At 36.6% G+C, this 16,858-nt stretch overlaps 1 protein-coding gene across 1 annotated transcript in view; it reads left to right on the top strand.

Annotated features, from left to right (window-relative positions):
• Positions 1-1,340: 1,340 nt before the first annotated feature.
• The window catches only part of DACH2 (dachshund family transcription factor 2), a 661,323-nt gene continuing 645,805 nt past the window's right edge, over positions 1,341-16,858 (top strand). The window contains exon 1 of the mRNA XM_033108843.1: positions 1,341-2,007. Within this exon, the coding sequence (XP_032964734.1) occupies positions 1,490-2,007 (518 nt within the window). The 5' untranslated portion in view covers positions 1,341-1,489. The remainder of the gene's footprint in view (positions 2,008-16,858) is intronic.

Here is a 16,858-nt window from a genome sequence, read left to right as displayed (position 1 = left end):
AGCTGAATAAAAATTCAGTAACTTTCTAAAAATTGTTTACATTCTGGTAGGATACTGGAGAAGTTGCTTAAGCTATATCATAGGCAACGTTTTGTAAAGAAATGAAGAATGGATTTCACTTTCTGAATAACAGTCTCTAGAGGAGAGGAGTACAGAAAAGGAAATAACTTGATTTCAGAGAATCAAAAGGTGTCTTTAAACAACTTTGATACAGTGATTTAGCCACCATATACCATATGGAAAAGACCGTGTCTTTTCCCTGAGATGTACCTTGCGTAGACATTTTGCTTATTATGAGCTCTTGTAGTGCGTTTATGCACTTGACAAATTGGGGAAGAGAAATCTTGAGTTACATACAGTTCAGGACGTGGAGTTCTAATCACTGGTCTATCAAAGTCCATGGACGAGGGAAGAAAATACAACATGAGAGAGCGCAAATTCTCACTCTTCTCTCGTGTTCTGTAATGACTGTCTTGCGTCATAAAGGAACTTTTCGTATCCATTTCAGCCGGGACGGGGCAATCCTGAAATTAAGGGATGGTGACAAAGAATGCCAAGCCTGTTCTAGGACAGTGGCGGAAGTACTGTAAATGAGGCGTCTGTCACCCACAAATCAAGTCTCTGCCTGCTTTCCAAAGTGTTCGCAGGCTCACGGTGCCTGCTGAATGTCAGTGCGTAGGAGCAGGTTAGTAACCTGCATCTCTATTTGAGTGCGTATCTTGGTTCCTCTGTGCGCTTGGGTATGGGAGAACTTGCACCAAACGCACTAGGTGGGCTGAACAAGGGCTGAACTGAATACTTCTGAACTCACTGGAGTCTTTCTCCTTAAAGCTGGGCGAAGCCATGTCTTAGCTCCCGCAGCTTGGGAATAATGTGCAAATGAAATTGGAGCTGCCACCTCCTTTTTCTCGTTTGAACCCGGGTGCAGGGTGGCGGGGGAGAGGGGCACGTTCTAGAGTGCCCCTTTGTGTTCCCACGTCGAGACAATCATGGGGCGCGGAGGGGAGGGGTTCGTAGCCTAGGCCACATTGAGAGCTCTGCGTGATAACTGCACATTCTCTTGTCAGACTGCTAGGCAAGAAGCGGCGGCACCACACCGCCCCCTTCTCGGGCTCCATCCCCATTCACCCTCCAACCCTGAACAGCCTCAGGTAGCCAGGAGGCGGGCCAGGCAGTCTCCACCTCCTGGCGGGCGGCAGCGATTCGGCGCACTCGGAAGCCGAGGGGTGGGAGTCCATTGGCTGACGGAAGCTGCCAGTCTCAGGAGGGGGTGTGGTGGGGGTGGGGTCTCGGGGCGCCGCGGGTTGGGTCTGCTCACTGTTTGCTGGGTGGTGGGTGTGCGTGAGCGTGAGCCCTGCTACTGTAGACTTGCGAACAGTTCTGAGAGATAGCGCGCCAGAGAGAACGAGAGTGAGGGAGTGAGTGCGAGGGGACCTAGAGGAGACAGGGCGAGAAAGCGAGGGCCCGAGGACCTACGATTTGAGACTGAATGACCATGGCTGTATCCGCACCTCCGGTGATCATTGCAACTTCCAGTGGCGCCGGCGTCCCGGGGGGCTTGTTTCGGGCCGAACCTCTGTACTCAACTCCTGGAGAGCCTCCCCGTCTCACCCCGAATATGATCAACAGTTTCATGGCCAATAACCACCACAGCGGCAGCACTGGAATCGGCGGGGTCGGTAGTTCCAGCGGAGGCAGTGGCAACACCAACACCAACGAGTGCAGGATGGTCGACATGCATGGGGTGAAGGTGGCTTCGTTCCTGATGGACGGCCAGGAACTCATCTGCCTGCCGCAAGTCTTTGATCTCTTTCTCAAGCACCTGGTGGGAGGGTTGCACACTGTGTACACCAAACTGAAGAGACTGGACATATCCCCCGTGGTGTGTACTGTCGAGCAGGTCCGGATCCTCCGCGGACTGGGGGCCATCCAGCCCGGAGTGAACCGCTGCAAACTCATCACCAGGAAAGACTTTGAAACTTTGTTCACCGATTGCACCAATGCCAGGTGAGATACTAGATTCTTGGTTTGTTCTCCCCCTTTTGCCCTCTTCTGCATGTCTCATCGCTCTTATCCAACTTTGTAGAGAGTGAGTCGTAACTAGCTTGCCTCTACTGTTCACGCTGTAAGTCCGCGGGAAAAGAGGACTAGAAGGACTCATTAGTTAATTTGTCCGTCCGTTCTAGTCCGCACTGAATGGCAGGGCTTGAGCCTAAGGAAGTCCCGAACAAACTTTAGTTTGCGGTCCTTTGCTGAAACTTTCCAGCCTTTCTCCCATATCTTGCATGGCTTCTTGGCTGCTTGTGGTTATTCGTTAATTTCTCTATTTGGTTTTCTTTCCTGCTCTTTTGTGGCCGTACGGGTCGGATAGGTTTTCTCCTGAACACCGACACGAAGGGCTTTCTGGGGTAGAGGGCTGGCTGAGCTGTACACTGGGCTCCTAAGCTGGCAATCCAGAACACAGCATTTGCGGGATGCAGAGGGTCGGAAGTCTAGAAGCCATCCCAGAGGGTGATTCGTTCCCCATCCTGTGTGTTTGTTGTGAGAATGCCTGGGGTGTGCGGTGGTAGTTGTGTTGGTGGAGGAGAAAGACGAGAGAGAGAGAGAGAGAGAGAGAGAGAGAGAGAGAGAGAGAGAGAGAGAGAGAGAGAGAGAGAGAGAGAAAGAGAGAGAGAAACGTGTGCTCATGCCTGCTACGCAAAGCTCCCCGTACACGATACAGGAAAGTCGATGGATCCTATTTGTTTTTTTAAAAAAGAACCACGACAGATGTCACTTTCCTGGGATCGTCCCTTTTGTGTCATCTGCAGAGGGCAATGTGGGGCATGAAACGCTGGGGCTGGGATCGGGTTGGGGGTTGGAATAGAAGTTGGCAGGTTTTCTAGAGAGGATGCTTTCAGCTCTTCCCCCAGGAAAACAGTTGGAAGGATCCCATTCCCCCAAAGAGAGGATTCCTTAAATGATGATGGCCAGCTTCTCTGGTTGTAAGTGTACTTCCTTCATATCACAGCTTAGAAGTACATTATAGAACAAATGTCTATTTGCAAATGTGCATAAGCAAACTGGATTCAATGTTTCTGACTTAAAAAAGAAAAAAAAGGAACGTTAACTATATTCAAGGTTATTTGACTTTTTAAAGACCTGTGAATTAGTCGTTTTAGTGTTTATTCCATCTCCAGCCTGCTAAAATCTGTTAGGAAGATACACATTTGGCAGATGTGATTAGTATACAAACCAGGAAATCATCACCACCACGTTAAAGGGAGCAAAGGGTTTTGTTGTAAAACAGCACTACTGTTGATCATTTTGCAAAAAACTTCTGCAGAAGTAGACTTTCTCACAGCGCAACTTTAAATCCTAAAATCTCCGGGTTTATGAGCTAAAACTGCACTCAGTTGCCATATCTGTTGTAAAATGCAAATTATTATGTAGAGTTGAAGTATACTGACAACTTGCAGACAAACTGTTGCAATAAGATAATGCTACAGAACTGAGAAGGGAACCTTTCGGTTTTGTTTGTTTGTTTGTTTCTTTTTGAGTAGTGTTCTCCTGTAATCTAGCAATTAAACAGAAACCTGTTCATATGGGAACTCCTACCAGATTCATATCTGGGGCTTCCCAACCTGGTTTATTAGATCAAAAAATTTTAAGGAAGATTGAGGGCCTTGAAACACAAAGGATAACTGCTCTCTCAGTAACATAAGTAATTATAGGCGGTAAGAGTAGGAAGGACATTTTATTTTGACCACAGAGCACTTCACTAATACACAAACTCAGAGGGTTACTGGGGACTTCAGGTGAGGACCATCTAATTCATTTGTAGCATTTGAAAAGACTCACATTTAAACAATTGTAGATGTGAAAACCTATTTTCTCTCTTTCTGTCTCTCCCTATCTCTCTTTACCCCTCCCCCTTCTCCTCCTCTCTCCTTTCTCTCTTCTCTCTCTTACAAACACCTATATCTAAAGTGTAACAATTATTACACATAAGAAATTCTTCCTTCCTTAATAATCAATTTACACATACTTGAGCAAAATCTATGATTTTCATTTAAAAATGAAATAGATTACTATTTTAATGCGATTTGATGCTTTTCTCTGTAAATAGAAACTTTTTTAAAATTAATTTTTATTAGAGCTACTTACTGAAAGCAAAAATGATAAATTACTCTGTATCTAGAGGCAGGTGTTCTTATAGTATTTTGGGACCTTGTTATATGATGTGGTTTTAGGTTATAGTTTTATTTCAGTTAAGTTTTATTTACTCCTTGTCATAGCATTTACAGTGCTAACTTTTTGGCTTAAATTGCTTTTGTGTATGTGCATAAAGGTGATAGAGAAATATTAAAAATGTAAGGAGAAATATACCTGAGGTATGATACGTGTGCCTCTTATTACTTTCTTTTCTTTATGGGTATTTTATTTATTAAATTTATTTTCTATAATTGTGTTATAAGCATTGTGATATGTAATTGTAAACATTTATGAAATATATTCTATTAATATTCTATTAATGCAATCCATGAGTGAAAATGAGAAAACTAGAAACACACCTATATTGCATTTTTTAAATAGTAAAAAAAAAAGCAACCTTACAATTTCTGGGAAAATATAATTAATGGTAAAATAACATCACCATATTTTATTGATGCAAAATGCTCCCATAGTCATGTTGTTAAAAACTACAAAATATGATAACACTTATAATGGGTGCTTTATGACTTTAGGTAACATTATTTACAAAAATGTATATCTCAAATCGTTCCCAACATCTGAGTGATTTAATGAAATTGTGAAATTGGTATTTAGATAAACGTTATTTCTATGACTTTTCTATTCAGCAAAAATAAAAAAAGTGAGGGATGTAAACAGGAAATGAGGCCCATGAGAGAAAAAATAAGGTAGATGAGACATGAAGCCAGTAAGAGAAAAGAGATGTAGGATATGAGCAGAATAATGCCATGAGAGTAAGTGAAAGATGGATCAGGAGAGCTTATAGAGATGCCCAAAGAAGATGAGTAATGTACCAATGGAGACTTGGCTAAAGAGGATTGTCATTCAGGACTCATGACTTCTTAGCACTTTTAGCTAAAAGGGGGGAAAAGTGCAAGGTAAAAGTACACGATCAGTGAGTGGAAACTCTTACATACTATTCTTATTTGAAAAAAGAGATTTTTCATTTCCCGATAGATTTCCATAAAGTGTTGTTGAATAGAAGGTCTATTTGTAATGGTGTCATTGAGAATTTTATTTTCCTACATAAACATTTCTTCCCCTCTCTGTCGGGTAACTGGGGAAGACAAGTCCTGACTTTTAGGGTATTTTAATTTGAAATGCTTCCTACACTATTCCAAAATACACAAAATGGACCATTTTCAATTCATTCACTTTCAAAGACCTTAACTTATTGGCATTAAGTGGCATTTTGATTTGTCTCAGAGCATATTTTCATTAATGTCCACTGAAGAAAAATGAATGAGTAAAATACATACATGATTATTTCTTTGGCAGTACTGAAAGTCAAAAGAACTCTATCAGTGCCTTATATTGACTGTTTTGTTATTAGCTAATTATCAAGATATTCAAAATTGTCTTCCCAGAAAAGAAGTTGGAAAATAATACCTGCCTCAGGTATTAGAGAATAGTAAAACCAAAACTCTTAATTATTCATTGTTCTATGAAATAAGTCAAGCTTTACATCACTGCAATTACAAAGGGCTATACAGTATTTTTCCTTGATGCCCTTTAACTTCAAAAATTCATTGCAAAGAGATTATTTTTGAGGATTATTCAGAAAACGGTAATTAACAGACCCAAAAGAAATGGGAAAAGTTGTTATCTTGTTTCAGATCTTTGTTTTTGCGGATAGAGCACTGTGAATTTTTTTTTCATTTCTTTTGTAAGAGAACTTGGAGTTTTTACTATCAGAGAGAGCAGGCAGATTCAGAAAGCAAATGTCTGAAAAATCTCACTCTAATGCAATCTGTTTTCCTTATTAAATTCTTCAAAGTTTAATGTAGCAGTAAAATATTAAATTAAAAATTGGTATTCAGTGAAAATCAGACAACATATTTTAGTGTTATCTCTTTATTTACCTATCTACATAAAAGTACATTGTCAGATTTCATGATCAGCATTTAATTTCATTTGAGGACCAACTAATCAAATGTTATTCGGTCATTTAAATATAGTTAAATGGATGCTTGAAAAAAACAAGAATGTATGGCTAAGAAAAGATTTTAACACATTTGGAGACATGATTCAACATATATTCAAATGAATAAAATTCACTCTTTTAAATTAAAAATTTAAATGGTCTAATTGCAGTTTATTGTTATTTTGACTGTTGTGAACAGAATATAAATGGGCTTCCATATTAGAATTACTTTATGTGAATTATAAGGACTTTTACAACAATTTTAAACTACTTTCAAATACTAGAAATATGATTAGTGTAAGCACTCGATGAGTTTGGCTTTACATTCACACTTGATGAATATAGGTCGTAATCCACACAGAATAACACTTTACTTTGAAAATTGGTATTTTCGTTATAGTAAAATTAAGCAGAATCAAATTTTTGAAGAACTTGCATCACTTTCCTGGGCTAACATTTTGTATGACTTATATTTTCAGAAATGATAAAAAGGTTTTAGAAATTAATCTGAGCGGTAAATACAGACTTTTTTTTCATAGGATAATGAGGGAACAGTCATATTGTTTACTAAATGCAGTCACATAGTGAAAAATATTCTGTCTTTTATTAGAAGAACGATGTCAAGATTATAACTAAAGCAATCTATTCATGTGCCAGTGATCAGAACTTCCACGTGCACATCCATTTCAAATATACACTTCTGCCTAACCAACATTTTTTGTATTTCTCTAAATACTTTAGCTGGATTTCTTATTTGTCCCAAACACTCATTTATGAGGTGATGGATATTACATTAAAGAAATGATGCATGATATGTTGGAGAATATCTTTGGATATTTATGTAGGATATTACCCTCCATGTAGAGTACATGAATGCCAATAAATAATTAGGAAGTGATGGTCTTCAGACATTTATGTTTTATATGGTTTCACACAGGAAATCCCTAATACCTGTAGAAAATATCAAGTCTGAATTATTTGATGCTTTCTTATGTAAGTTTTTTTGTCTTAATGAAATCCCTACATGTTTTAAAAGTGCTTCTAGCAGGCAAATATAATTGTGAGAAACCCTAATCATAATGTATTATATTTCAGTTGGTAATCTAGACCTCCAGTGGCACTTAATCTGGTGCATTTAAAGGTACCAATGATTTAGGTTTGTACACTCTATACATTTCAAATATGTATTAAAACTGTCCTAATCGACTAAAACTGAAAATACTATGTTTTTGGAGAAAGGACATCAAACCTTTCCCCAAAAGCAAAACAGTTAGGTATTAATAATATTCTTGTTGCATTTTCAAAAGGTCTTTGGTAGCATTTTTTTCCTCCCTTTCTTCCCTTTCACCATCTCAACCTGCAAAAGTCTTCACTGTCACTTCAGATCACACAATTCTAAAAAGATAAAACAACATTTAAACACATTTGCTTTGGAAGGGAAATTGAGCATTTGCACCCAATAAGCCTGATTGTGGAACTGCATGCAAATTGTGTTTTGATTTATCTCTTTTACACTTTTTTCCATTTGAATTGATCTTGCATTAATTTCACCAAGCGGCTCTGTGAGGCTGCAGATGTTGCCCTGTGTTTAATAAATCAATGAGACAGATTTGAATGAATCACTTCAGATGGATTCTCTGCTCGGTTTGATGTCTAGATGTTATTCTTAGCTTGTTATCATGACAGATGCATTAATGTTCCCATACACTGCCAGCGATGTCAAAGAGATTGAAGCTTTTAAAGTGGCGGCATCCCTTTTTCCATTTTCTGCTAGAACAACTAAATTTATTTTTTCAAATTTATAAATCAGAGGAAAATATCAAACCCGTCATAAGTTTCTTCATGGGAAAGATTCTTAATTTTCATGCTTTGTTAACTATTCCAAAATGATGGAAATCAATAGAGTAAAACCTAAATATAATGTAGCTGCTTAATAGTGCTTCCACATTAATATTTAATCATAGTAGGAAAAATGAGAATAAGTAATATATGATTGGGACACATTGAACGTGTCACTATAAATAGAATAATGCTGTATCCAAATTGATTACAGAAGGGTGTTAGTTTTTAAATCCTTACTAATAAGCTTCTTGTTGGCTTAATGCAGCTGCAATATACTCTTATCAAGGGATTTAGGACTCCTTCAGGATTTAATATTTCTTTTTAGTAGGATGGGGACAGCCTGTGTTCATTGTGTATTCATCATTTCTTCACTTTGTAAAACTGAAAATCTTAGAAAAGTTAATTTTATTTTAGTATATTTCAGTTATTTATATTCTGGGTTATTTGTAAATCATAAAAAATTCAGTAACAATGAATGCTACTTTTATAATTTAATTTCTTAGACTACAGAAAAACATACACACACCAAAAGGAAATTGGTGATAACTAGTGAAATCTATTACCTATCTGCATTAAATATAAGTACCATACTTTATTTCATTTAATCCATGGTTTCATTACCTTGGTTTTTGGAGCAAAACAATTTTGTCACTTGTGAAATATTTTGAATTTAATAATGTAGGTGTTAAAACTTTTTAGTAAACCTCTGATATTTGAAAATACTCATTTTAAAAATGAGATTCAGTTTTTCTCTTGTTCAACCTTCTGAGGACCATATATTTTTAAAAATCAGCTTTTGGAGATAGTTCCTCTTTACAGGTCTTTACAGTATGCTTTCATGATAATTTCATTGTTACCTTTATTAGAGTAGGAAAACAGGAAACACTGTTAACGGATACTTTTGAGGTCTCAAATTCTTTAGGAAAATTTTTATCTCTATGTTAGGCTAATATTGGAAACTTAGGATACATGCTATGATCTATAGTATAATTTAAATTGGAATTTATAATGAAGTTCTATAAAGTTATGGAGGAGTCATTTTTTTTTTTCAAATTTTGCTTAAAACATGGGAACGTCTTCATGGTGAGATCTTGCCACATTCTTCTTTACAGCTGAATTTATATACACGTGTTAGAATTGGTGAAATAATTCTCCTGAGAATGTAGATATAAGATGTAATTCACATTATTTTATGGCAAATTGAATTTAATATAGCTAAAGAACAAATTGATATATTTATCACTACCTATAATGATATCCTTAAGAGAAAACTAAATTGGTTACATAAAACAAAACCTTGGGTTTGTAATAATTTCTGAGGAGTAATTTTTAACCAGTAATATTCATAGTAAAATTTAATTAAGCCTAATATCGTGTATGTATTGGGCACCTAATTTACATTTGTTAAATGAATACAATGATAAACACACGGGCACGCGCATGTATCCCTCTTATCAGAATTCTTTGCACAAATTGCTGTTCCTTAAAAAAAACTAAGAAACAGTTATATAATCTATGCAATTATTAAAAAGATACTAATCCTGAAATTTTAATTTATTATAAAGCCATTTGTAATCATGCCGTATAAGCTTTTCACAAATAAACATATAAGGCTATCAAAATCTAATACATGAAATTGGGATGCTTGAACTGAACTACATCTTTAAAGAAAGTATGACTTCTTGATATTTCCTTTTATTGAAAACGCACAGGAGATGTTCTAATATTATGAATAGGCAAGGATTAACAAATAAAACAAGCCTACTACTATAAGATGATTCTCTAGCTATTTAGATTTATATTACTAGATAATCAGCACTAACCCTGGTGACAGTTGATTTTTGATCTTTTCGAAAAGTAAATGCATGTTTATCCAAATGAGTTGGTAAGAAGAGAATTTTCCTCCCTTCTATCTATAGCCTGTAAATAGAAACACAAATACTTAACGAATTACTTTTTTCCTGAATAATATCAAGACCCATCCAATTGCAGCACAAATTTGCATGAATATCCTCCTCACCCATTTAAAGGAATAACTTAGTTCTTTCAGGTGTAATTAATTTTGAAAAGTAAATTACCTTTCCTCTAGGACCCCTGAGGTTGAAACTACTCTCTATATGCACTATTTTGACTCATTACAATTAGTTTATTAGAGCAAATTGTGGAGAAAACTTTGTAATTATAGTACTGGAAAAATACATAGTATAGGAAAGTTTAAAAAATAATGAACCGCAGCATTTTTATTGCTATGTAACTATTTTTATTTTTAAACAAATTGACTCCTTAATAGTGTATAATGTAGTGTGTATGTTAAGGTATGAAACATTCAATTGCAGTTGTTTCCCATCATCTTATCAGGTTGTTGGCAACTGCTAGCTGGTAACAGCATTTAGGCTACATTTAGTCTATCTGGTATTTATGTGATGGGTTAAAAAGAAAAAAAAAGTAATATTGATCTGTCTCCGGATTAAAGTTTGAAATGGGCAACAGCCTGAACACAAAAGGCTTTTTTTTTTTTTATGATTTCTCAGCTAGCCATTGATCTCCTAGTTTTATTGCATTCATTATTTATTAAAAGAATTTGCAAGCTAAACATAACGTTAAGCTAGTTTGCACACAGGGACCGCACTTAGGAAATTGAATGGAAATTGCATTAGAGATGAACATCTGTGCTATTTTTCCACTCATGTGTTTATGGGTTTGTATAAAAGGTGTATTGGATTAACAGTTATAACCATTATAGCTTACAGCAATATGTTAGATTCTGAGCTTTTAGTTATTTAGAAGAAGTCTGCCTCTCACTTGTTTGTCTAAAAAGTATTGTAATATCAGAAATAATATTTATATAAATTTATTTTTATTATATTTGTTAATGCATTATCTATATTATGTATCATTGTGACATACCCTGTATTGAAGTAAAAACATTTAAAAAAAACATAATTATCATAGAAGACTATACCATCTCAATGGCTTTGGTAATAGAGTACATAGATGCAGTTTACATAGTTAAGAATGTTGAGTTTAGTGTTATATTTAAGCACACCAAATCTACAGAAATGATATGAAAAAGCTTTAATGTGACCCTCCATAAAATGTTATTATTATATATGTATATTAGGCCTTGATCCTTTTGAAAGGATAATAGACATACAGACACTGAAGACTTGTACTGTATAATACTAGAATATTAGGGTAAGATGCTTTCTGATATGGTTCCCCTCTTGAATTCAATCCAAGGAAGTTTAATTACAGACACTCACGAGGATCTCACCTGAAACAGTTCTCCAAAGCATGTAAGTTAGACACTAGTGAGTGTCTTTTTTCAGTATTGTCTTTAATCTGTAGGCCTTTGGAAAACTCATTCTATCCACTTCATTATTGAAATTTAAATAAAATAAAGTAAAAACTGCTTCATAATCATTTTGATTTCCCATGATTAGATTTGTCATGATTTTGTGTGTGTGTGTGTGTGTAAAGTATACTGTGTGGTGCCAGGCAGTGTTCTAGGTGCTGTGTACAGAGCGAACAAAACAGTCTTTTCTCTCTTGGAGCTTGCATTCTAGATCCATGATGTTTTTAGCTCATTGTATAGAAACCATATACCTCCTCTATTATGTTTGCTAAATTGAGAAATCTTTGAGATTACAAATTTTGTCATATCCATTGTTGAATAATCCTTAAATTTCCGTTCTCATATCTGCCTCATGTGTTGTATCAGTAAACACTGTTTTTTTTGTGTGTGTGTGTGTTTTGAATTATACCAGAAAATGTCCAACTAAAAATAGAATTATTGAGATATAAAAAAAATATTTTAGTTTTATAAACGTTGAGAATTACTCATGTTCTAAGTAAAAGACATCAAAAGGAGATTGGAATAAAACACGTATTTCCTCGTAAGAATAGCTGTAATGAATTGACTTTAGTATCTTTTATCTGACATACATTTGTTGCAAGGGATATGAGTCCTTAAAAATTCAGAAAATTAGTCATTCTATGAGACATATGTTTTTGGAGTAAAATGTGCAACTGTGGATTAAAAAACTTGTTTTTCATGTAAAAAAGCTTGCTTTCATTTGTGTTAAGAGTTTTAAATAGATCAAGCTTAGAGTTTGGTTTGCTTTGCATGTCGTCCTATACAATATTGTATGCCAAAAATTAAAACAGAGATAAGAAAAAGTCATTTGTTTTTATTTGTTCAGAATACATTGACCCTTATATGTATTATATTTAAATATAAATATTTTTGGAAAACAAGATTATTTGCAGACATGTATAATTATATATTTAATTTCTATATTAAGTTTTCTGCTTTGAAAATAACTTGTGATCTTCCAAACTTCTAAATTTATTTTGTAAAAAAATTTATGAGTACCCTCTAGGATTTTATTTGAGAAAAACAAAAGGGGACTTCATTCATAGAAAAAAATTTACTGCATAGTGCATTTTATGCATAGTACACAAGTTTCAGGTCACATTTTATAAGCCAATTAGAATATTCAGTTAGAACACACTATATATTTATATATATACACATGTACATTTGTCACTTTATTTCAACAAATATTTAATAACTACCTACTATTAGCCTGTATAAGGCTACTTACAAAGGAGAAAGTAGTGATCTTAAGAACTATCCAAATTCTTATTTGTCTCATCTCCAGATTACAAAGATGGAGTTTTGTTGTTATATGGTTAACTCTCAGCTAACCTACATTAATGCAAGGAACAGTAAATGATGTATACAATTCAAAATCGTGGAAAATTAAAATAACATTAATTAGGCTTTTCAGTGCATTATAAAATGTTTATGGCATATTTATCTGTCTAAATATATTTTGCTTATTCTACTATTAAATTGTATTTACATTTTATGAATATTCACTGGTAGGAAGGAGAGATAGCCCAGAAACATGCCAAGGTTGAATTAAATCTGAAGTTGAATGCTTCATGTAGAAAATGTTTGAAGTGAACAAAGCATAAACAGGAATTGAGCTTATATGTCGTAGCTAATAGCAGTGTACTAATCATGTTAGTTAGTGATTAACTAAACTCGTATTTTGCTTGAATTGATTCCTATGTTGTCTGTGGAAAGATTTATGTACTTAATGGATACAGCACTCATTACAGCTGTTGGCAGATCAAAACCTGGCAAATTGCATGAGGCCAGTTGTTAACTTTATCACACTTTCTGTGTTTAGGACACCTACATAACCATGTTCCATAAGTTAAATAAACATTTGTTGACACCAGAGGAATCGTGGCTTTGGGTTAAAACACATTAATGAATATAGCACTAAATCAGATTTTTGTGAAATGTTTCTACTCTGTAATGGTAATGATTAATTGATTTTTAACGAGCAGTTTAAGAAATGGAACATTATATTCTTGATGGTAATCATGTCCTGCAAGAGTGGTCATTTTGATGATAGGCACAGGTTGAACATTGTGACCTCCTTAGGGGTAGGAACTGCTCCAGAGCCTAATTGATACAAGTACATTTGGTAGAGCCACTTTCTTACATTTGCTGTTGTTTTGGATTGGTCCTTGTCGTACTAGAAGACTGACAGGTTTTAGTTAATTTAGGGGCACGTTCTTTTTCATGAGGTTGTATGATGTTTACATCATCCCCATTCTGCCAGAGTCTAAAGCTTTTCTTATTCTTTGCAGTTTAGTGCCATTGAATTGAATGACTCTTCTTTTCTTTTTAAAGATTTTTATTAACATATAGCTAACGTACAATATTATGTTAGGTTCAGGAGTACACAATAGTTATTTAACATTTATATACCCGCAGAAGTGATCTCCATAAGTCCAGCAACCACCTGACCCTGTACCACGCCAATTAGAATATTCAGTTAGAACCATCACAAATTATCAACTATATTCCCTATGCTGTACATTACATCCCCACAACTTATTTGTCTTATACCTGGAAATTTGAACCTCTATTCCCCTTCAACTCCCCCGCCCCCTTTTTAAATTTTTCAATTACAGTTGACGTTCAATATTATTTTGTATTAATTCAAGGTGTAGAGCATAGTGGTTAGACATTTATATAATTTAAGAAGTAATTCCCCTGACTAGTCTAGGACCCACCTGGCACTATATGTAGTTATTACCATATTATTGACTATATTCCCTATGCTTTGCTTTATATCCGTGTGATTATTCTGTAACTACCAATTTGTACTTCTTAATGACCTCCCTTTTTTCACTGTGCTCCCAACCCCCTCCCATATATCAATCCAATAAATACAGTATCTATCTGGTACCATACCTAGTTATTACGGTATCATTGACTATATTCCTTATGCTATACCCTACATCTCCATGACTACTTTGTAACAACCAATTTGTACTTCTTAATCCCTTCCCCTTTTTCACCCATTCCCAAACCCCCTCCTGTCTGACAACCATCAAAATGTTCTCTTGTCACGCGGGGTGTCATGCGGGGTCGCAGCTCCCGCTCCCCACACAAGAACACAGGATATGGTGAGGCCAAAAAGGAACACCCACGGAGCCATAGCTAGGGGAGTCATACCACTATAGTCTCACTGGAGGCTGGATTCACACCACGTGCGACCTGCTGTCCGCTTTTCTGCCAACTGACCGACTCTCTCTCTCTCCACCACAGCCACGGCAGTTATATCAGTGGCCAATTGGCTAACCGGCTACAGCCGACGGCCAACTAGCCACAGCCGACGGCCATCTACTACCTGAGCCGGCACCTTTCCACGTGAGGCGAGAGCCTGGAAACTGCTCTCTGGGGCTGTCCCCACATTTCTGTATCCATGAGTTTGTTTCTGTTTTATTTGTTTGTTTACTTTGTTCTTTAGATTCCACATATAAGCAAAATCACATTGCATCTGTCTTTCATTATCTGACACACTCCACTCAGCACAATACCCTCCAGGTCCATCCATGCCATCGCCGATAGTGAGAACCCATTCCCTTCTATGGCTGAGCAATATTCCACTGTATATATGTACCACCTGCTCTTTATCCATTCATCCATTGATAGACACTCAGGCTGCCTCCACATCTTGGCCATTGTAAACAATTCTGCAATGAACATATAGATGCACAGGTCCCCTTGAAGTAGCATTTTGGGTTTCTTTGGATAATTATCCAGAAGTGGGATTACTACATCCTTCTTTGTCTCTTGTTATAGCCTTTGTTTTAAAGTCTATTTTGTCTGGTATAAGTATTGCTATGACAGCTTTTTGTTTGTTTGTTTCTGTTTTCAGGAAATATGTTTCCCCCATCCCTTTACTTTTATTCTGTGTGTGTCTTTTGATCTGAAGCGAGTCTCTTGTAGGCAACATATGAAACAGTCTTGTTTTCTTACCCATTCAGCCCCCCCCATCTTTTGATTGGAGAATTTAATCCATTTACATTTAAAGTAATTGTTGATAGATAATGTAGTTATTGCCATTTTATTATTCACGTTTTTTATTTTTTCGTTGATGGTCATCTTAAAGAAGTCCCCCTAAGACTGGTGATGATGAACTCCTTTAGCTTTTTCTTGTCTGGGAAGCTCTTTATCTGTCCTTCAGTTCTAAATGATAGCTTTGCTGGGTAGAGTGCTTTTGGTTGTATGTCCTGGCTTTTCATCACTTTGAATATTTCCTGCCAGCCCCACTGGCCTGCAAAGATTCTGTTGAGAAATCACCTGATAGTCTTATGGGAGCTCCGCTGTAGGTAAATAACTGCTTTCTCTTGCTGCTTTTAAGATACTCTCTTTGTCTTTAACCTTTGGCATTTTAATTATGATGTGTCTTGGTGTGGACCTGTTTAGGTTAATCTTGTTTGGGACTTTCTGTGCTTCCTGGGTTTGTCTATGTATTTCTTTCATCAGGTTAGGTAAATTTTCAGTTATTATTTCTTCAAAATAGGTTTTCAATTCCTTGCTCTCTCTCTTCTCATTCTGGTACCCCTATGTTGCGGATGTGTTGGTATACTTGATGTTGTCCCAGATGCTCCTTAAACTATCCTCATTTTTGTGGGTTCTTTTTTTGTGTGTGTATGTTCTGATTGGGTGTTTTCTGCTACCTTATCTTCTAAATCACTGATATGATCCTCTGCTTCGTCTACTGTTGATTCCCTCTAATGTATTCTTCATTTCAGTTTTATAGTCTTTATTTCTGACATTTTAATAAATGTTTTCTATTTCCATTTTTATGTTTCCCATCTCTCTCTCTTTTTTAAAAGATTTTGTTGGGGAAGCGGAAGGGAACAGGACTTTTTTGGGGAACAGTATGTGCTTCCAGGATTTTTTCCAAGTCAAGTTGCTGTCCTTTCAATCTTATTTGTGGAGGGTGCAGCTCAGCTCCAGGTCCAGTTGCCATTGTTAGTTGCAGGGGGTGCAGCCCGCCATCCCTTGCGGGAGTCATGGAGTCGAACTGCCAACCTTGTGGTTGAGAGCCCACTGGCCCATGTGGGAGTCAAACCGGCAGCCTTCGGCGTTAGGAGCATGGAACTCCAACCACTTGAGCCACTGGGCCAGCCCTGTTTCCTATCTCTTTGTTGAAGGTCTCCCTGAGATCATTGAGCATCCTTATAACCAGTGTTTGGAATTCTGCCCCTGGTAGAACACTTGTCTCCATTTTGTTTAGTTCTTTTTCTGGAACTTTGTTCTGCTCTTTTATTTGGCAATGTTTCTGTCGTGCGAGGCGGCCTGCGGGGCCTCTAGTCCCGCTCCCCACATAAGAATGCAGGATATGGCTAGGCCAAAAAGGAACACCCACGGAGCCATAGATAGGGAGTCATACCACTATCTTCTCTCTGGCGGCCGGGAGAGACACACGCAGTAGTAGCCAAACAATCCGCAGTCCGCCATTCACTTCTTTTTTTTTT

Source organism: Rhinolophus ferrumequinum, chromosome X (genome assembly GCF_004115265.2).
Source record: "Rhinolophus ferrumequinum isolate MPI-CBG mRhiFer1 chromosome X, mRhiFer1_v1.p, whole genome shotgun sequence".
Taxonomy (NCBI): Eukaryota; Metazoa; Chordata; class Mammalia; order Chiroptera; family Rhinolophidae; genus Rhinolophus; species Rhinolophus ferrumequinum.
The sequence above is the reverse complement of the archived record's forward strand: the minus strand, read 5'-3'. Positions and strand labels throughout refer to the sequence as shown.